General features: G+C 52.5%; 1 protein-coding gene across 1 annotated transcript in view; it reads right to left on the reverse strand.

Moving 5' to 3' along the window:
• The window catches only part of Vash2 (vasohibin 2), a 30175-nt gene that overhangs the window by 336 nt on the left and 14064 nt on the right, over positions 1 to 15775 (reverse strand). The window contains exons 5-6 of the mRNA XM_051148283.1: positions 9693 to 10074; positions 8084 to 8199 (exon numbers count right to left, since the gene is read on the reverse strand). Coding sequence (XP_051004240.1) covers positions 8084 to 8199; positions 9693 to 10074 — 498 coding nt within the window. The remainder of the gene's footprint in view (positions 1 to 8083; positions 8200 to 9692; positions 10075 to 15775) is intronic.

Below are 15775 nucleotides of genomic sequence, written 5' to 3' on the forward strand. Positions count from 1 at the left end.
TTCTGGTATCAAATGAGCCTTTGAGGCTTGAATTTAATCACATTAACTTTTTAAAATTAAGACTTAGAACACTTGGAAATAAACATCACAGCAAAATTAGCCAGACTCTTAACTTTTTTTGAGACAGGGTTTCCCTGTTTCCCGGGGTAGCCTTGAATTTTGCATCCTCCTGCCTGAGTTTCCCATGCTCAGGGCTACAACTTTTGTAACCCAGGACCTTGCAAGTCCTGACAAGTCACACACAATACAAGACTGGGCCAGATTCTTTTGGCAGCAGTGAGCGGGACCCGGGGCCTAGTAGACATTCTCAGTTCCTTGAGAGATGATTCAGACTGTAGGTTTGAATGTGTAAAACCAAGAGGCCTTGCCAGCTGTGGTGGCACATGCCTTTTATCCCAGCGCTCGGGAGGCGGAGACAGACGCATCAGGATGTGCAGAGAAACCCCGGCTCAAAACAAACCAAGGTGTTTCTTTCAGAGTTCCCCTGAAACCACATGCCATGGAAGAGGATCACCCAGTGCAGTCAGAGTCTCTGCTGAGAAACCACTGAAGCACTTGGCAGTGAATCGCCTAGGATTGAGCATGAAGAAATCATTCACGGGGCTGGTGGCTTTCCTGGATGACACTGTGTAGGCACTCTGACAGCTTCCACTCTCATGAGCCCCATGTCACCTTGGGTTGACATGAGCAAGACTGTAAATGGGATTAGGATGTTGGTGAGGGGGTTGTCATCTTCACAGGGGCATCAAAGGTCTTATGTGCTAAAAAGAGAAAACTCAAGTGAAGTCCTTCTCTTCGACCTGTGAGAGAGAGACTTCAGGTTGTTTCCTCCTGACAGGAAAGTAGTCCAGCTCACTCAACTGAAAAGAGGCCAGACTCTGTCAGCCTAGCAGCCTGCCTCTCTAAGAGGGACGTGACTGTCGGAGACACTTCTCTCCTGTGTTAGCCAGCACTGTGCCCGCCCCAACTCCCTTTTCATTTTATATTTGAGAGGAAGTCTTAGTCACCAGGTATCCCATGAACTTGGAATCCTCCTGCCTCAGCCTCCCAGGTAGCCACTAAGAGATTCTGACATCTTGACCTAAGATCATTCTCCATGAAACAGCTTCACGGTGGCCACTGAAGCTACCAACGTGTTCCTTGATCCCATGGAAGAGCTTGTGTCCCAGTCACCTGTGTCGCATGGGCCCACACCACATTTCTGTGTATCCCTTGTCAGGGCTCCCGGGATGCCTACAATGATAAACACAGTACAAATGGAGATGTGCTCACTCAGCTGTGTCAGTGACCTGTGTCCAGGCCTTGAGGGTGATGATGTCCTTTGGTCTAGTCAAGCCCTAGAGGTCAGCTGCTTTAAACAGGACACTGCCTACAAGCCCTGAAGAGTGGTGTCCAGGACCCACCTGAGGACCCTCCGTGGGTTAATAGCTGAAAGGAACAGTGTTGCTCAAAAAAGAGAGGGGGGAAAAAAGGAAACATGGCCAACAAAAGAAAAAGGAGGAAGGCCAGGTAAAGAGTCACGTGGGTAGAGAAACAGGCTTGGCCTGGTCCTTGGGGAAGCCGACCCTAGTGAAGAAATGATCTTTCCTTTTTCTTTCTCTCTCTCTCTTTTTTTCCAGTAGGTGTTCATGTGTGGATGTGGAAGTATGTGTCCTAGTGTGTGCCTTGATTGCATGTGGAAGCCAGCGTCTCCCTCAATTACTTCTCCAACTAATTTATTTTTATTTCCTTGAGTCATGGTCTTTCACTGGACCTTCAGCTTATAGACTGAAACAAGCTGGCTGTATAGCAAGCCTCATAAATCAGCCCCCATCCCTCACCCCCTACCCCCCATCACTGCCCCACACAATGGGGTTAGCATGTGTATGCTGCCATTCCTGGCTTTCTACATAGGTAGCAGGGACCTGAATTCAGGCCCTCAAGCTTGTACAGGAAGCACTCGACTGAGCCATATCTCCAGCAGGCTCCCCTGACTTCCCTTACCTGCTCTTCGGGAGCCAACCCATGCAAAATTCGCTGTGGACACCCCTCAAAAAGCAGCTGCAAGGAACTGACCCCAGAGTCGGAAAGGACTTGATTTAAGTTGACCGGGGGGGGGGGGTTTGAAACACAGACCCCAATCTCCACCCCCATTAGTCTCTAAGAACCCCTGTGGGCCTGGCAAGGTAGCACACGCCTATAATCCAAGCAGAGGAAGAGGGAGGCAAAGGCAGGTGGATCTCTGTGAGTTCAAGGCCAGCCTGGTCTACAAAGTGAGTCCAGGACAGCCAAGACTACACAGAGAAACCTTGTCTCAAAAACAAAAAACAAAAGCAAACAAATCAGAACCCCCTGGGGCAGGGCTGAGCGGTAAAGAAACTGTTCTATGTAGACAGTGCTCCCCATATCTGGAGGAGAGGACTACCAACAGGATGGCTCAGTAGGTAAAGGCACTTGTCACCAAGTATGATGACCTAAATTTTATCCCCAGGACCCACACGGTGGAAGGTAAGAACACAAAAGTTGTCCACTACTCTTCCCGTGTACGTATGTTCTTGCAAATAAACAAATGCCGTAATAATAAGACCAAAACTCTTAGAGGGGAGCAGAGCAGAGGAACCCTTGGGGGAGGGGCATGATGCCTCCTCTCTTTAGAAACCTGATCTTAATTGAGGCTGGTGAAGTCACTCTTACCCTCCCACTCAGCTGACTCTCGTGTCAACCCAGTGACACACATGCTCCTAAAGGGATTATTTAGACAAGTGCAAAGAGGTGGGAGTGGCCCCAGCTGTGAGAGGAGAAGAGCGCCACTAGAACCATCTAGGGGGCTCCAGCTGACGGCCTCAAGCCCACTGTGGTTATTTTCCACTCTGAGCACTCAGCATGTTTAGAAATGACTCAATGGCCTTCGGTAAAGATGAAAATAATAGCATGGCCATGGTGTCCAAGGGTTCTTCTGGATCAGACCAGCTTGGTGAGAGCCCAGAGTCTGAAGCCACTGGTTGAATGGTTAAAGTTGTCCCTTTAAAAAAGCAAGACCAGGGGCTGGAGAGATGGCTCAGAGGTTAAGAGCACTGACTGCTCTTCAAAGGTCATGAGTTCAATTCCCAGCAACCACATGGTGGCTCAAAACCATCTCTTCTGGCCTGCAAGCAGAATGCTGTATACATAATAAATAAATAAATCTTTAAAAAAAAAAAAGGAAGCAAGACCAAGGCTTTAGCTGGACCAAAGCCTAATTGGAGAAGGCTATGGTCAGAAGGGAAGAACCTTTTGTTGACATATGTCTGGGAGCTGAGGGTGCTGGTCTAGCCTGTGGTTATGACAAATACATGAGTCAACAGAGGGAGGGGGTCAGCCTGGAGCCCCCGTGCCTGCTGTGGCCCTCTCCTCTCCAGTCTCTCCTTTGCCTCTGGCCTCTTCCTTCCTTCCGTCTCCTGCGTGGCAGCAGCAGTCCTTCCCTGGTCCTTCCCCAGAATTAAGAGGAACTGGGAGAGACTGTGTCTACCACCCCCCCGCCCCTCACTCACCTCAGTCCCTTTAAACAGAAGCCTTCACAGCTGCCCCTTCAAGGCTCCTCCCAACCTCCAAATGCTGGGAAAGAGCAAAATGGCCAGGATTTATGGCACCAAAAAGAGCCATGACCTTATGAGCTCTGTGTCTGTGACACTGTCTTCAGGCACCCTCAAGCTACAGGGGTCTTGATGACCATGCTGTTCCAAGGCCACCTGGCCGAGTTATAGATTCCCACCACCACCCCATCTGGCCCCACTGGAAAGAATTAATGAGGGACTCCTGGGCACCTGCTCAGCAGAGGAGGAAAGGCTACGGGCATGGGTGTGGGGGCCTTGGGAGTTGGGTACAGCCACTCAACCTTTTTTGAGAAGTTTACAATATACTGGCCTGTGAGTGGGCTGGGATAGACCTTGAGGGGCAGGGGTTGGAAAAGGATGGACAGGAAACACCTGGGGGCCTTTTCCCATCTGGGCCTGTTCCATTCTCAGGCCATTCTAGTGTATCAGGAGGGGTAGGGACAAGGGAGGGGGGCCCTGACACCCAGTAGCTTCTCACTCACAGCTGTAGCTGTCTAACAGCTGTCTTCCTCGAGTGTAGGTGAAGGCGCCAGCTTGGCCATTTGCCTTGGCTGCATGACAAAGTAGTAGAGGTTAGGGTCTGTGGCAAGGAAAGTCCATTCTCTTTCTGACTTCCATGAGGGTAACTCAAGGGGCGCCTCCTCGACTGACTGAAGTCTGAGCATGGGAGCCAGCCAAGGTTTACCTGGAGACCATCTCACTCAGGCCCACCAGGACTGGCCAAGTTCAACACGTTTATCTTGCCGTATTGGTCGTTAATGTAAACCCTTAGCCTTGGCTCACCAAGCACAGGTGGGGGCGGGTCTGTGGCTGAACGGCTGTGGGGACCCCCCACCTAGCAGCAGAACTAAAACTCGGCTTCCTGTCCCAAAGCTGCTGGCTTGGCTCCAGGGGGGAGGGTGGTTTCCCCAATTCAGGTTTGGAACAAGGCCCTTTTAAGGGCCAGGACCCACCTGTCAGCAAGGCTCTCAGCCTAGGTCCTACCCAATCTGGCTCCCTCTGCTAGCTATCCTTCCTCCCCCCACCCCCCCCCCCACCCCGCTTTTCTCGCCAGACTGCAAGGCTTTCCACCCCACCCCCCACACCCGACCACCACCACCACAAGGCCACTAGAGGCACAAACCACCCGGCACCACCTCTAACCCTTCCCTGACCCTAAGCTCTCACTGTAGCGTCCCGTGCCTCTGACCCTGGCTCCCCCAAAACCTTGCTTCCTGAATTCAGCACTTTATTTTTGAGCCTTCACCTCTTCCTCCTGGTTATCTCCACATTGTCTCCAGTAACAGTGCTGTTCTCTTCAGGTCTGCAAGGAAGAAACCCAGAGGGGATGCTGTGTTCCGCAAACTGCTTCGAGGAACCCACTCCAGCGCAGCGCCTGGCCTCTTTACAAGGAAAGAAGCCAGGGCCCGAAGAAAGGGCTTGTCCAAAGCCCCAGTCCGGTTCACTGGGTCTCAGCTCAGGGCTCACCCTGTGTGCTCTCCTCCTCCCAGCTCCCTCCGTCACTCTCCTCTTCACAGTCCTAGCGCTGTCGTGCTGTCGTGCTGTGCTCCAAAGGTCCCCCAATCTACAGCATCTTCTGCTCCTCCCCCGAATCTCACTAGTACACCTTTGCCACTCGGCCACGGATCCTTGGTCCTCCTGGAGCTGCCAACACTGGCAGTGAATTGAGCCATGGGGTACGAAGGGAAGACAGTGACAGAAGAGAACCCTCTCTTCCTGAACACTGTCCTCCCTGACTTAGGGGCCAATACCTGTCCTCATTCTTTTCCTCGCTCCCAGGGCCACTTTAATGCACCATGCGGGTCAGTGGGTTCCCAGGGTAGGGCAGGAGTGGGCAGCTGTCTAACACTGTCACCAGGGGCAAGGACAGAATCCCCCTTTTAGCCACCCTGACTCGTCTCCTAGTCGGTCTCACCTCTGACCTTCACCTCTGACCTTCACCTGACCTTCACCTCTGACCTTCCTAGAGCTACTCGTTCCTTGTTCCCTCCTTTTCTTTCCTCACCAAGGAGCCACTGTTTGAACTGTCACTTCTGGGTTGAAGCCTCCAATTTTAATCCGTCTTTAAGCCCTGGTTCTCTAGTATCAGTATTTTCTAGAATATTCCCTCTGGAAGTCTGAGAAGCACCTCAGAGCCCACACAGTCTCAACTCACATTTTCCTCTGTCTTAGACATCAAACCGTCACCATCAGACTCTTAGCCATCCTGATAGCCCTCCGGCCCCGAACCCTGGCAGTTACTGTATTAGCTGCTTTTACTGGTTAAGGACTTCCCTCACCACTGACTACACTAAGTTCCTGTGGGTGCTGGTACAAGAGATCCAACCAGAAATGGTGACTCAGAAATGCTGAACTGCTGGTGGCTGTCATTCTGTGCCTCAGAAGGAGGTGCTCTTCTTGTGGACTGGCCCAGGTTTTGGAGGGAAGAGCACCCTCTGTGGGCACCGCAACCCTCCTGCTCATGGGACAAAGGGGACAAAAGATCAAATGACAGGGCTTCCCCTCCTACTGCTGGGTCCAAGTCACTGAGCCTTCAGGAAGGGTTTCTCTGATCACAGTTCTGAGACTGTAGTGCAGCTGGAATGGATGATTGAGTCAGAGAGAGCTTGGGCTCAGTGAGGACGGTGTGAAGTCACAGGACAGCAAGGTGAGGATGGTGTGAAGCCAGAGGACGGCAAGGTGAGGACGGGTGTGAAGTCAGAGGACGGCAAGGTGAGGACGGTGTGAAGTCACAGGACGGCATGGTGAGGATGGTGTGAAGTCACAGGACGGCATGGTGAGGACAGGTGTGAAGTCAGAGGACGGCATGGTGAGGACGGGTGTGAAGTCACAGGGCGGCAAGGTGAGGATGGTGTGAAGTCACAGGGCGGCATGGTGAGGACGGTGTGAAGTCACAGGGCGGCAAGGTGAGGACGGTGTGAAGTCACAGGGCGGCATGGTGAGGACGGTGTGAAGTCACAGGACAGCAAGGTGAGGACGGTGTGAAGTCACAGGACGGCATGGTGAGGACGGGTGTGAAGTCAGAGGACGGCATGGTGAGGACGGTGTGAAGTCACAGGACAGCAAGGTGAGGACGGTGTGAAGTCAGAGGACGGCATGGTGAGGATGGGTGTGAAGTCAGAGGACGGCATGGTGAGGACGGGTGTGAAGTCAGAGGAAGGGCATGGTGAGGATGGGTGTGAAGCCGGGTGTGAAGTCAGAGGACGGCATGGTGAGGACAGGTGTGAAGTCAGAGGATGGCATGGTGAGGACACAGAGACGGCATTAAGGGCAGGACTAGGAACCCACACATGGAAGGTGAGCAGTCCCTTGTCTCTGAAAGAATGGCCCTATTATGCTCGAGCGTCCTGACCTAGACTCCACTTCCCATTCCTGGATGCCTGTCATTTTGGCAAGCCTCTGCCAGCTGTTTGTGCTAAGCCTGGGGGGCACAGGGTGTGGAGTGAAGAGCAAGACCCTTCTCTGAACTGAAAACACTCGGTCCTACCCTGCTATCCTCTAAACAGAACCGCCCCTCTCCATCGCCACGCCCTAGAGTCTAGGGAGTTGTCTTGGCTCGGGACCAAGATAACAAACTCATTTTGTGTCCTGGCTCTTTCATCCAAAAGCGGCCCCTGCAGAACATTCCCTGCGTAGCCTATAGGATGGGCATGTTGATCAGAACATGCTACTGTGAAAGTGGTTTTCCATTAACAAGCCCCACCCACCACGTGATCTGATTGGACCTGTTCAAGAATGTTGAGTGACAGGCGAAGAATCATCCTTAGCCTCTTATGAATGCAAACTATGGCTCCCTCAGGACTAAGGTCTGATTGGCTAGTGCTACCAGATGGCTGAGCAGGAACTCAACCAAGGACTCCTGTGTACTGCCCCAGTCCCCAGTACCCAAGGGGCCACTGTGACAACCTGCTGCCATTATTTTAGCCACCAGCAACTTTTCAGTGTGACTGTGGCCTCAGTAACATCACTGGTTGCTCTGGGGACTCTTGGCAGCTCAACCGTCATGTCTTACATGAATCTTTTTGACCTAAGGAAGAGCTGCTGTGACATCACCAGCCTAGGGTAGTTAACCAAGGATGAGGAAGAGCCAGGAAGCATCCTTGGGCCGCCACCGGCTAACGGCAAGCACATCCTGCTGGGCACAGAGAAAAGCAGGTCTATGAAACTGACAAACTTGAACTCACACTATGAGAGTTACAAGAAATGCCATGGTGGCTCCTACGTAGCTAAGCTGGTTCTGCATCTACACTTCCTGGTTCTGTTTCCAGTGCTCTTCCATCTCAGGCCTTCCCTGGCCTCTCCCTCCATTTTTACATTCAGCTCTCTGCAGCAGCGTGCCGCCTGGGTGGCAGGGGCTGTCTAGGTGTGGCATGCACTATGGCACCGTTTGCACATATGACCTGTGAATATAGGACCCCTCAGAGAACACTCAGCTTTATCCACACAGGTCAGGACACGGCTGCAAATGTGTGTGCAAACATGTGCACGAGGGAAGAGAAGGTGGTACTCACGACTTGTCCCGCCTGCCGAGCCTCCTCGGAGGGCTTGCTTGTCTCCTTCGGGGAGACAGGGATTTCCCCCGGCTTCTCACTTGGGTTGGAGAGTGGGCACTTGCAGGCTTCAAGATCTGAAGAAGATAGAAGGACTTAGCCATACTGGACCCCGAGGACCCCCATCTTTCACCTTCCCACAGTATAACACCCCAACCCCAGCCCACCCCGGATGCACATTCCTCACGTTGTTCCTTGCAAAAAGATAAGAATGCCACTTCTCAGAGAGCGAGTCCCCTTGTCTGTGGAGGGAAGGGAGCCAACCCCAGCCCTTCAGCTTCCTGAAGCTGCTTGCATGGAAGTTTCTCACCCTGGGAGGCAAAGTCTCCTCTAAAGTACTCCAGTACCCCGAAAGCAGCTTCTGCTGATGCCTTCCCCTCCCCACATTCAGCCAGAGTGGGCTCCAGATCACCACCCCAGATCCTGAAGAGTAAAGACAGCCACGGGCCCAGGAGGGAGAGGTGGGTGTGCTGCCACCATAGGGGTGGGCAGACAGAAGAATGGACGAGGCCCCCTACCCAGGCTCAGCACAGTGATTACTGTGACACCACTTCAGAACCTGATGCCACAGAGATGCAGCGTGACTCTGAAACAGACCATAGCACAGGGTGACTGTCTCCACCTGAGACATAACTTCCTGGGGAGCCCCTCTGTTTCAGCACAGTGATGGAATGGACCTGGTCTCTCAGTTTTAAATCTTAGTTCATAAAAGGAATCGAGGGGAGAGACGCCACTTTATAACATCTAAGATGGTGTCACTGAGGGGCAAACTGAAGCACATTTGCCCCACAGGGTCCTTGTAGGAATTGGTTCCAGGACCCCAAAATCCCTGGGTATTCCAGCCCCTGTTTGCACATGACCTATACGCATCCTCCTGTAGACTTGGACTCACAGCTTGAATGACCTGTAACGCCGAGGGCATGATAGTTATTGAGCTATATATTATTTAGAGAATATTAAGAAAAAAACTAGATTTTCAGGACAGCTGCAAGTTTGTTTCATACTATGCTTGATCCACAGTTGGCTGAAACTGAGGGTGCAAGCTCCACCAGCATAAAGGGCAGGCCCTATCACAGGCAGAGGCTAGCTGTCCAACCAAGCAAGGATGCAGAGGTTTGGTTGCTACAGCGTGGCCACTAAGCAAGAGCAGCCTCCTGTCATCCAGAAAGAGCAGCAGATAGTGTGGTTACTACATCCAGGCTCTCAAGTTTGATGGGGTTCCGGACCTCACAGAGGAAGCGGCTCTTTGGGCGTGGCTCTGAGGAAGTTTCTAGGCAGGGTGAACTGAGGTGGGGCCACACACTAAGGTGGGCGGTATCACTTCCCAGGCCGAAGCCAAACTGGAACCAAAAATGAGAAAGCTGAGGCCCAGCCGTGGACACGGTTGCTTCAGGCTCCTACCTCTGTCACTTCCCATGATGGGGAGCAGCGTCCTCGATCTGTGACCCAAATCACCCTCCTTCCTCCTTTTCGTATTGTGGGATCAGGGAATTTGTCCCATGTGTAAAGTAGCCAATGACAGGAGCGGGGAAGGGCACTCGCACACAGCCTGCGCTTGCCCGGCACTCACCTTCATCCGCATGTCCCGGGCGTATTTCTCCAGCTCCTTCCTGATGTCGGCCCTCAGCATCTTTGAGACGTTGAGGACAAGCTGCTTCCACTCAATGGGTTGGAAGCTGTGAGGCTCGTGGGGGACGTACAGCCCAATCTTGACCTTCTTGACTGTGTGCAGGTATCTCTTATAGGAGTCTTCAAAGTCAAAGACAAGGTCACTCAGGGTCCGAAAGGTCAGCGGCTTGTCCATCAGCTCAGCCCTTCGGCTCATGCCCAGCGAGCCGTAGTAACCGTTGCAGTAAATCCCCAGCACGACATGGTGAAAGTAGTTTCCTGAGAAGTAGGTTTTAAAGCTGATAGGGAACCGCTCAATGGAAGGCTGCCCGTTGGTTAAATATCTTCGGCAGGTGGAGTCAAGGAAGGGACAGAGGCCGTAAGAATGCAGAGAGCATGGCCGTCCAGCATCTGATAGTACTCCCGGGCTATCAACAGACTGGCTGGCCAGCTAGTCCTAAGACACACCCCCCATCCCAGCTCTCTGCTGCTGCACTATAGGCGTACACTGCCACAGTGAGCTCTCAAGTGGACTCAACACTTATGCAGCAAACAACTTCCTGAGTGCTCTCCTCAGCCAAGTGTGTTTTTTAAACACAGTCAGAGTGAGTTCTGATTGCTCCATGTGGAGCAAGCAGGATCCAAGGGCCTCTGGGGCTGTCCAAGTAAGAGAGGAAAACTGGAACTCAAGAGACAGCAAGCCCAGCCACCAAGGCTCACTGGTGACCCAGAGGGTGAAGGGGCAGAGAGAAGTCAGATGGAGTCCCGTTTGTGACAATCTGCCACTCTCATCACGCCTGCCACTCCTGTGCCAACAACCTGGGCTACCATGTAGAAAATCACCTTTGCTCTCAGCCCGCCACTCACATGGCACACCTGGACTCTCCCCACTTGCTAGCCCACAGTGGTTTAGTGGCAGCCTCTTGCCATGACTTCAGTTGTGTGTATGTGCAGTGTGCAGTATGTACACAAGTGTGGAGGCCAGAGATTCACCTTGGTGTCATTTCTTCTGCCGGCCTTGCTTTCCTAGACAGGGCCTCTTCTTGTCCCGGAACTCATAAGGAAAGCTGGTTGGCCAGTGATACCAAGGGATCTCTCTGCCTCCACCCCCCCTCCCCGGGCTGAGATCACTAGCACAAGCCTCAAGGCCTGGACTTTTTGTTTTTTAGCATTGGCCCTGGGTGCACAAACCTGGATCCGTGTGCTTGTGCTACCTCCCGACGCCCTACAATGTTGGTTTGACCAATAATCGCAGAGCAGCAGCTTGAGTCACCAGCCTACTCTAGGCCCTGGAAGGCCAGAAAAGAGGCACCACACTTCCAGACCCCTCTAGACACTGCACACGACTCACTGTTCATGGTGAGGTCACACGACCATTCACTATTCGTGGTGAGGTCACACGGCCCTAGAACCAATTCTTCTAGGTCATTCCCGATAGAATGCCCAGGGAAGGGATGCTTCTAAGGTAAACAATGCCACGGCACTGTGCTGGAGAGCTCAGGTGTGCCAACAGAGCTCTCCAGCCTTTGTCTTCGGAACAGTTAAGGCTCAGCAGGTAAAGGCACCTGACACCAAGCCACGTGACCTGAGTTTCATCCCCAGAAAGCATATGATGAAGAGGGGACCATCTCCCGCAAGCTGTGCTCTGGCTTCCACACATGCGCACATGCCATCTTCAGTAGTTAAATGAGAAACAAACAATAACCATGCACTTTTTTCTTATCTGGTTTTCTATAGGGTACTTGGAGCTACTTAAGGTGTTTTTATTTACTTATCTGTGTGTGTGTGTGTGTGTACTTCCCCTCCAAATAATTTTTTGAAATAAGGTTTCTCTATATAGTCCTGGTTGTCCTGGACCTTGCTCTGTAGACCTCACTGGCCATGAACTCGCAGAGATCTGCCTATTTCTGCTTCCTAAGTGCTTGGATTAAAGGCCTGTGCCACCAACCACCCGACAGATATTTTTTTTTTTTTTTTTTTTTGGTTTTTCGAGACAGGGTCTCTCTGTGTAGCCTTGGCCATCCTGGACTCACTTTGTAGACCAGGCTGGCCTCGAACTCACATCGATCCGCCTGCCTCTGCCTCCCGAGTGCTGGGATTAAAGGCGTGCGCCACCACGCCCGGCTCAGATAAATATTTTTTAATGAATCTGCCTTCACCATCTCATCTTCCTGCCAACTTGCTTTCCTGCAGTGGCCAAACTGGGTAGACATCAGCCTTCCACTTCAGAGATTTCCACATCTTAATCCTTTGAACTGTCTAGATCCCTGAGCAAAGTCCTGATGTGACTTGGCCCCTGCTCACTGATCCTCTATGTCATTTCAATGTCCTTATCAGACCACCAGGAGGCCCTGGCCATTTTTGAAGACTATATCCTGAAGCCATAACGACTGAACACAGGAGCCAGGCACAGTGGCGGACAGCTTTAGCCCCAATTCTTTTTTGTTTGTTTGGTTTTTCGAGACAGGGTTTCTCTGTGTAGCCTTGGCCATCCTGGACTCACTTTGTAGACCAGGCTGGCCTCGAACTCACATCGATCCGCCTGCCTCTGCCTCCCGAGTGCTGGGATTAAAGGCGTGCGCCACCACGCCCGGCTAGCCCCAATTCTTAAGAGGCAGGGACAGACAGATCTCTGTGAGTTTGAGGCCAGCCAGAGCTACTCTGTGAGACCCTGTCCTTAGCACATGCCGGGTATGAGATGCTGTGTTGGTTTGAATAAACGCAGCACCCACAGGACCGGGTATGCAAAGGGCCGTTGGAGAAGGGTTAGTAGGTATGGTCTTGTCAGAGGAGGTGTGTCACTGGGGGTGGGCTTTGAGAATTCAGCCAGCCAGTGCTGCCGAGCCTTGCCTTCCTGTTGCCACGCTCCCAGCCACGGCTGTGGACTCGCGCTCTGTAACTGGGAGCCCCCAAACACTTTCTTCCATACGTTGCCTTGGTCAGAATGTCTTAGCACAGCAAGAGAGAGTAGCTGAGACAGCAACCTTCAAATGGCTTTCACCCAGCACAGTGTACTAGGAAGCTGCATGATACAGCAATATGGGCTGCAGCTGAGTGCGAAAGCACTTGCCTCGCAAGCACGAGGCCCTGGGTTGAATCCTCAGTACCGCCAGAAAAAAGACGGACTGATGCCCAGGCAGCTAGGAGGCTGGAGGAAGCTCAAGGCCAGGCTGGAATACCTAGCTAGACTCTTCCTCAAAGCAATTATGGCACTTTTAAAAGCACACTGCGGACCAAGCCAACCAAGGTTGCTTGCTTGTGGCAAGCAGTAGTAGCTTTTAGCTTTGCTCCCAGGGCCAACTGTGTTTCTCCCTGTGCACCTGGGATCTTGACCACAGCAGCACAAAGCACAATCCTCCCAGAAAGGCGGGCCACAGCTGTTCCTCCAAAACCCTTGCCCTAATTCAAAGATAACTGTAAGATCCACGTGTCTGGCGTGCACGGGAAAGTGTGCACGCACGCTAGTTAGCAGGCTGCAAAGTGGCTGTCCAGGAAGGAACTCTGCAGTTCAGGCTGGAGGGAGAAGACATAAGCCACAGGCTGGGGAGGCAGCTTACTCTATAAAGCACTTGCCTTGTTCAATACCCAGGACCTGGGTTTGTGATTTCAGACTGGGAAAGGAGAAACAGGCAGCTCCCTGGGGCTCACAGGCCAGCCAGCTTAGCTTACTTGGTGAGTTCTGGGCCGGTGGGAGATCCTGCCTTAAAACAATAGACTAACAGACAGAGAGACAGATAATGATGATAGGCAGATGGTAGATAAATAGACAATAATGATAGAGATGGATAGATTAGATAGAGACTTGGAGAAGGAAGATAGATAGATAGATAGATAGATAGATAGTGTCTGAGGAACCACACCTAAAGTTATCCCCTGGCTCCACCATACACACATTAGATAGCAAAGGAGAGGTGACCAGAAGTCAGCAAAACCGGCCAGCCTCCCAGCTGTCAGAAAACCGTGTTTCCCAGGACAGTGGGAAGCTCTGAGAGACTGTGACCTGAGTCACTCTTCCCATCCCCAGGGAAAGCAGGACACCAGAATGCTGACACAGAAATGCCGTGACTGTGCCAAGGGTCCAGTTCCCAAGTTGAACACGGCAGGCGGAAGCTCCCACGCTTGCCACCTGCGTTGCTCTTCTCAGAAATGTCACACAGGTAAGAACAAAGTGAAATCGCAAGCCCCGGCCCAGCAGGGTCCTAGATCTATTCTCTCAAGCCCCACTGCCTCTAGGTGACTCCAGGGACACAATATTCAGACGTATGACAATGCTCACAGATCGCAGGGGCCTACACACCCAGAATCCTCAGCAGGTGGCCAAAGTGGCTGAGCAGAGCTTGTCTACCCAGGGAAGGGCCTGGCCTTGTGTCCTCCACTGGCCTTTAGCCTACAGCTCTCCAGCCGATGGTTCCCAGCAAGAGGCTCACTCTCCTTGCAGCTGTGACTAACTCCTGATAGTGAAGAGTGGGGCCCTGAGCTACCTGATGCTCCGCAGCCTGCCCTCCTGCTAGACTCCCTAACATGTCTCCCCTCCTAATGCGGAGCAGGGAGATGCAAACGAAGGCACAGACGCACTGTCAGTCATACTCCAGGGTGGACCCTTGTGTGCTCTGCAAGGGCAGAGAAGCACAAATGCTCCCTGTCCTTGGAAAGGCTCCATAGTAGTGAGTGCATAGCCCTGGCTTTAATGCCCACCAATAAACACACACGTAAAGTATATACATAAGAAAACATAAGACTCGATGAAAGTCTGGGGCCACAGGTGCAGCTCAGCTAGAACATACAAGGAGCACGGTTTGGTCCCTAGCACCTCAAAAAGCAAAACCAAAACCAAAAGGTTCAAGAGGGTTTGAGGAGGTGGCTCGGGGTTAAAGTACTTGGTGGGCAGAGGAGGCGCACGCCTGTAACCCCAGCCCCCGGGAGGCACAGGAAGGTGCATCTCTGTGAGTTCAAGGCCAGCCTGGTCTACAGAGTGAATCCCACGGCAGCCAAGGCCACACCAAGAAACTTTGTCTTGAAAAATCAATACTTACAGCTGGGTGTGGTGGCGCACACCTGTAATCCCTGCACCCGGGATGCAGAGGCAGGTGGATCACTGTGAGTTCAAGGCCAGCCTGGTCTATGAAGCAAGTAGTCCAGGACAGCGAAGGCTACACAGAGAGACCCCCCCCCCCCAAAAAAAAAAAAAAAAAAAAGGAAAGCACTTGCTATGCAAGATTGAGGACTGGAGTTTGAGTCCCCAGCACCATGTGTGAGGCAGGTGTGGGGGAGCACGCTAGTAATCCCAGAACTGGGGAGCAGTGTTGGGAGCCGAGAGACCCTGGCTGAGCTGAGAGACCCTGGTTGCGTTGAACTCCAGCTGACCCTTTCCAGCCAGCCTATACAGAAAGAACTTATCAAACATTTTGCCTGGCAACAGACAAACCGCAAACATCGTGCTTGGCCCCAGGAGAGGGAACTTGGCCCTGAGAAAAGGAACACTCAGTGTACCGTGGCTTTGTAGCCTTTCACAGGAGTCACGGTACATGAACATCTGACGTGCTGTGGTCTCTGGGAGAGGACCGCGGGGCCACCTGTCTCCTCCCCCCGCCCCACACATTGCCCCAGGGGTTCCTACCCCAGAAGATTCTGTACTTTCCCACTGCTCTCCCTCCTTCCCCCGCCCTTCCTGAAGCACACTTTAAAAATCATACACCTGCTTTCAGTAAATGACTCTTGATAAGACAACCTTTCTAGAGTCATGTCTCTCTCCCGCCCTATTCTTCATTTACAGGCCGCGACCCCCTTCGAGAACCCGAATAACTAAACCCGCGGGACGGGGACAGAGCAGAGCCTAGAGCCAGCCAGTCCAGCCAAACCAGGGTGCTCTGGTTTCAGTGAGAGACCCTGTCTCAAAAAGTCAGGTAAGTGACTGGGGAGGTGTCTCAGGGGGCTAAAGAGCTTAGTGCACATGCAAAGGACCTGATTTCAATACCAAGAACCTGCATAAAGCCAAGTGCAGCAGAACACACTGGGAGGTGGAGTGGCCGACAGAAACACCCCTGG

This window comes from Acomys russatus, chromosome 6 (genome assembly GCF_903995435.1).
Source record: "Acomys russatus chromosome 6, mAcoRus1.1, whole genome shotgun sequence".
In the NCBI taxonomy this organism is placed as follows: Eukaryota; Metazoa; Chordata; class Mammalia; order Rodentia; family Muridae; genus Acomys; species Acomys russatus.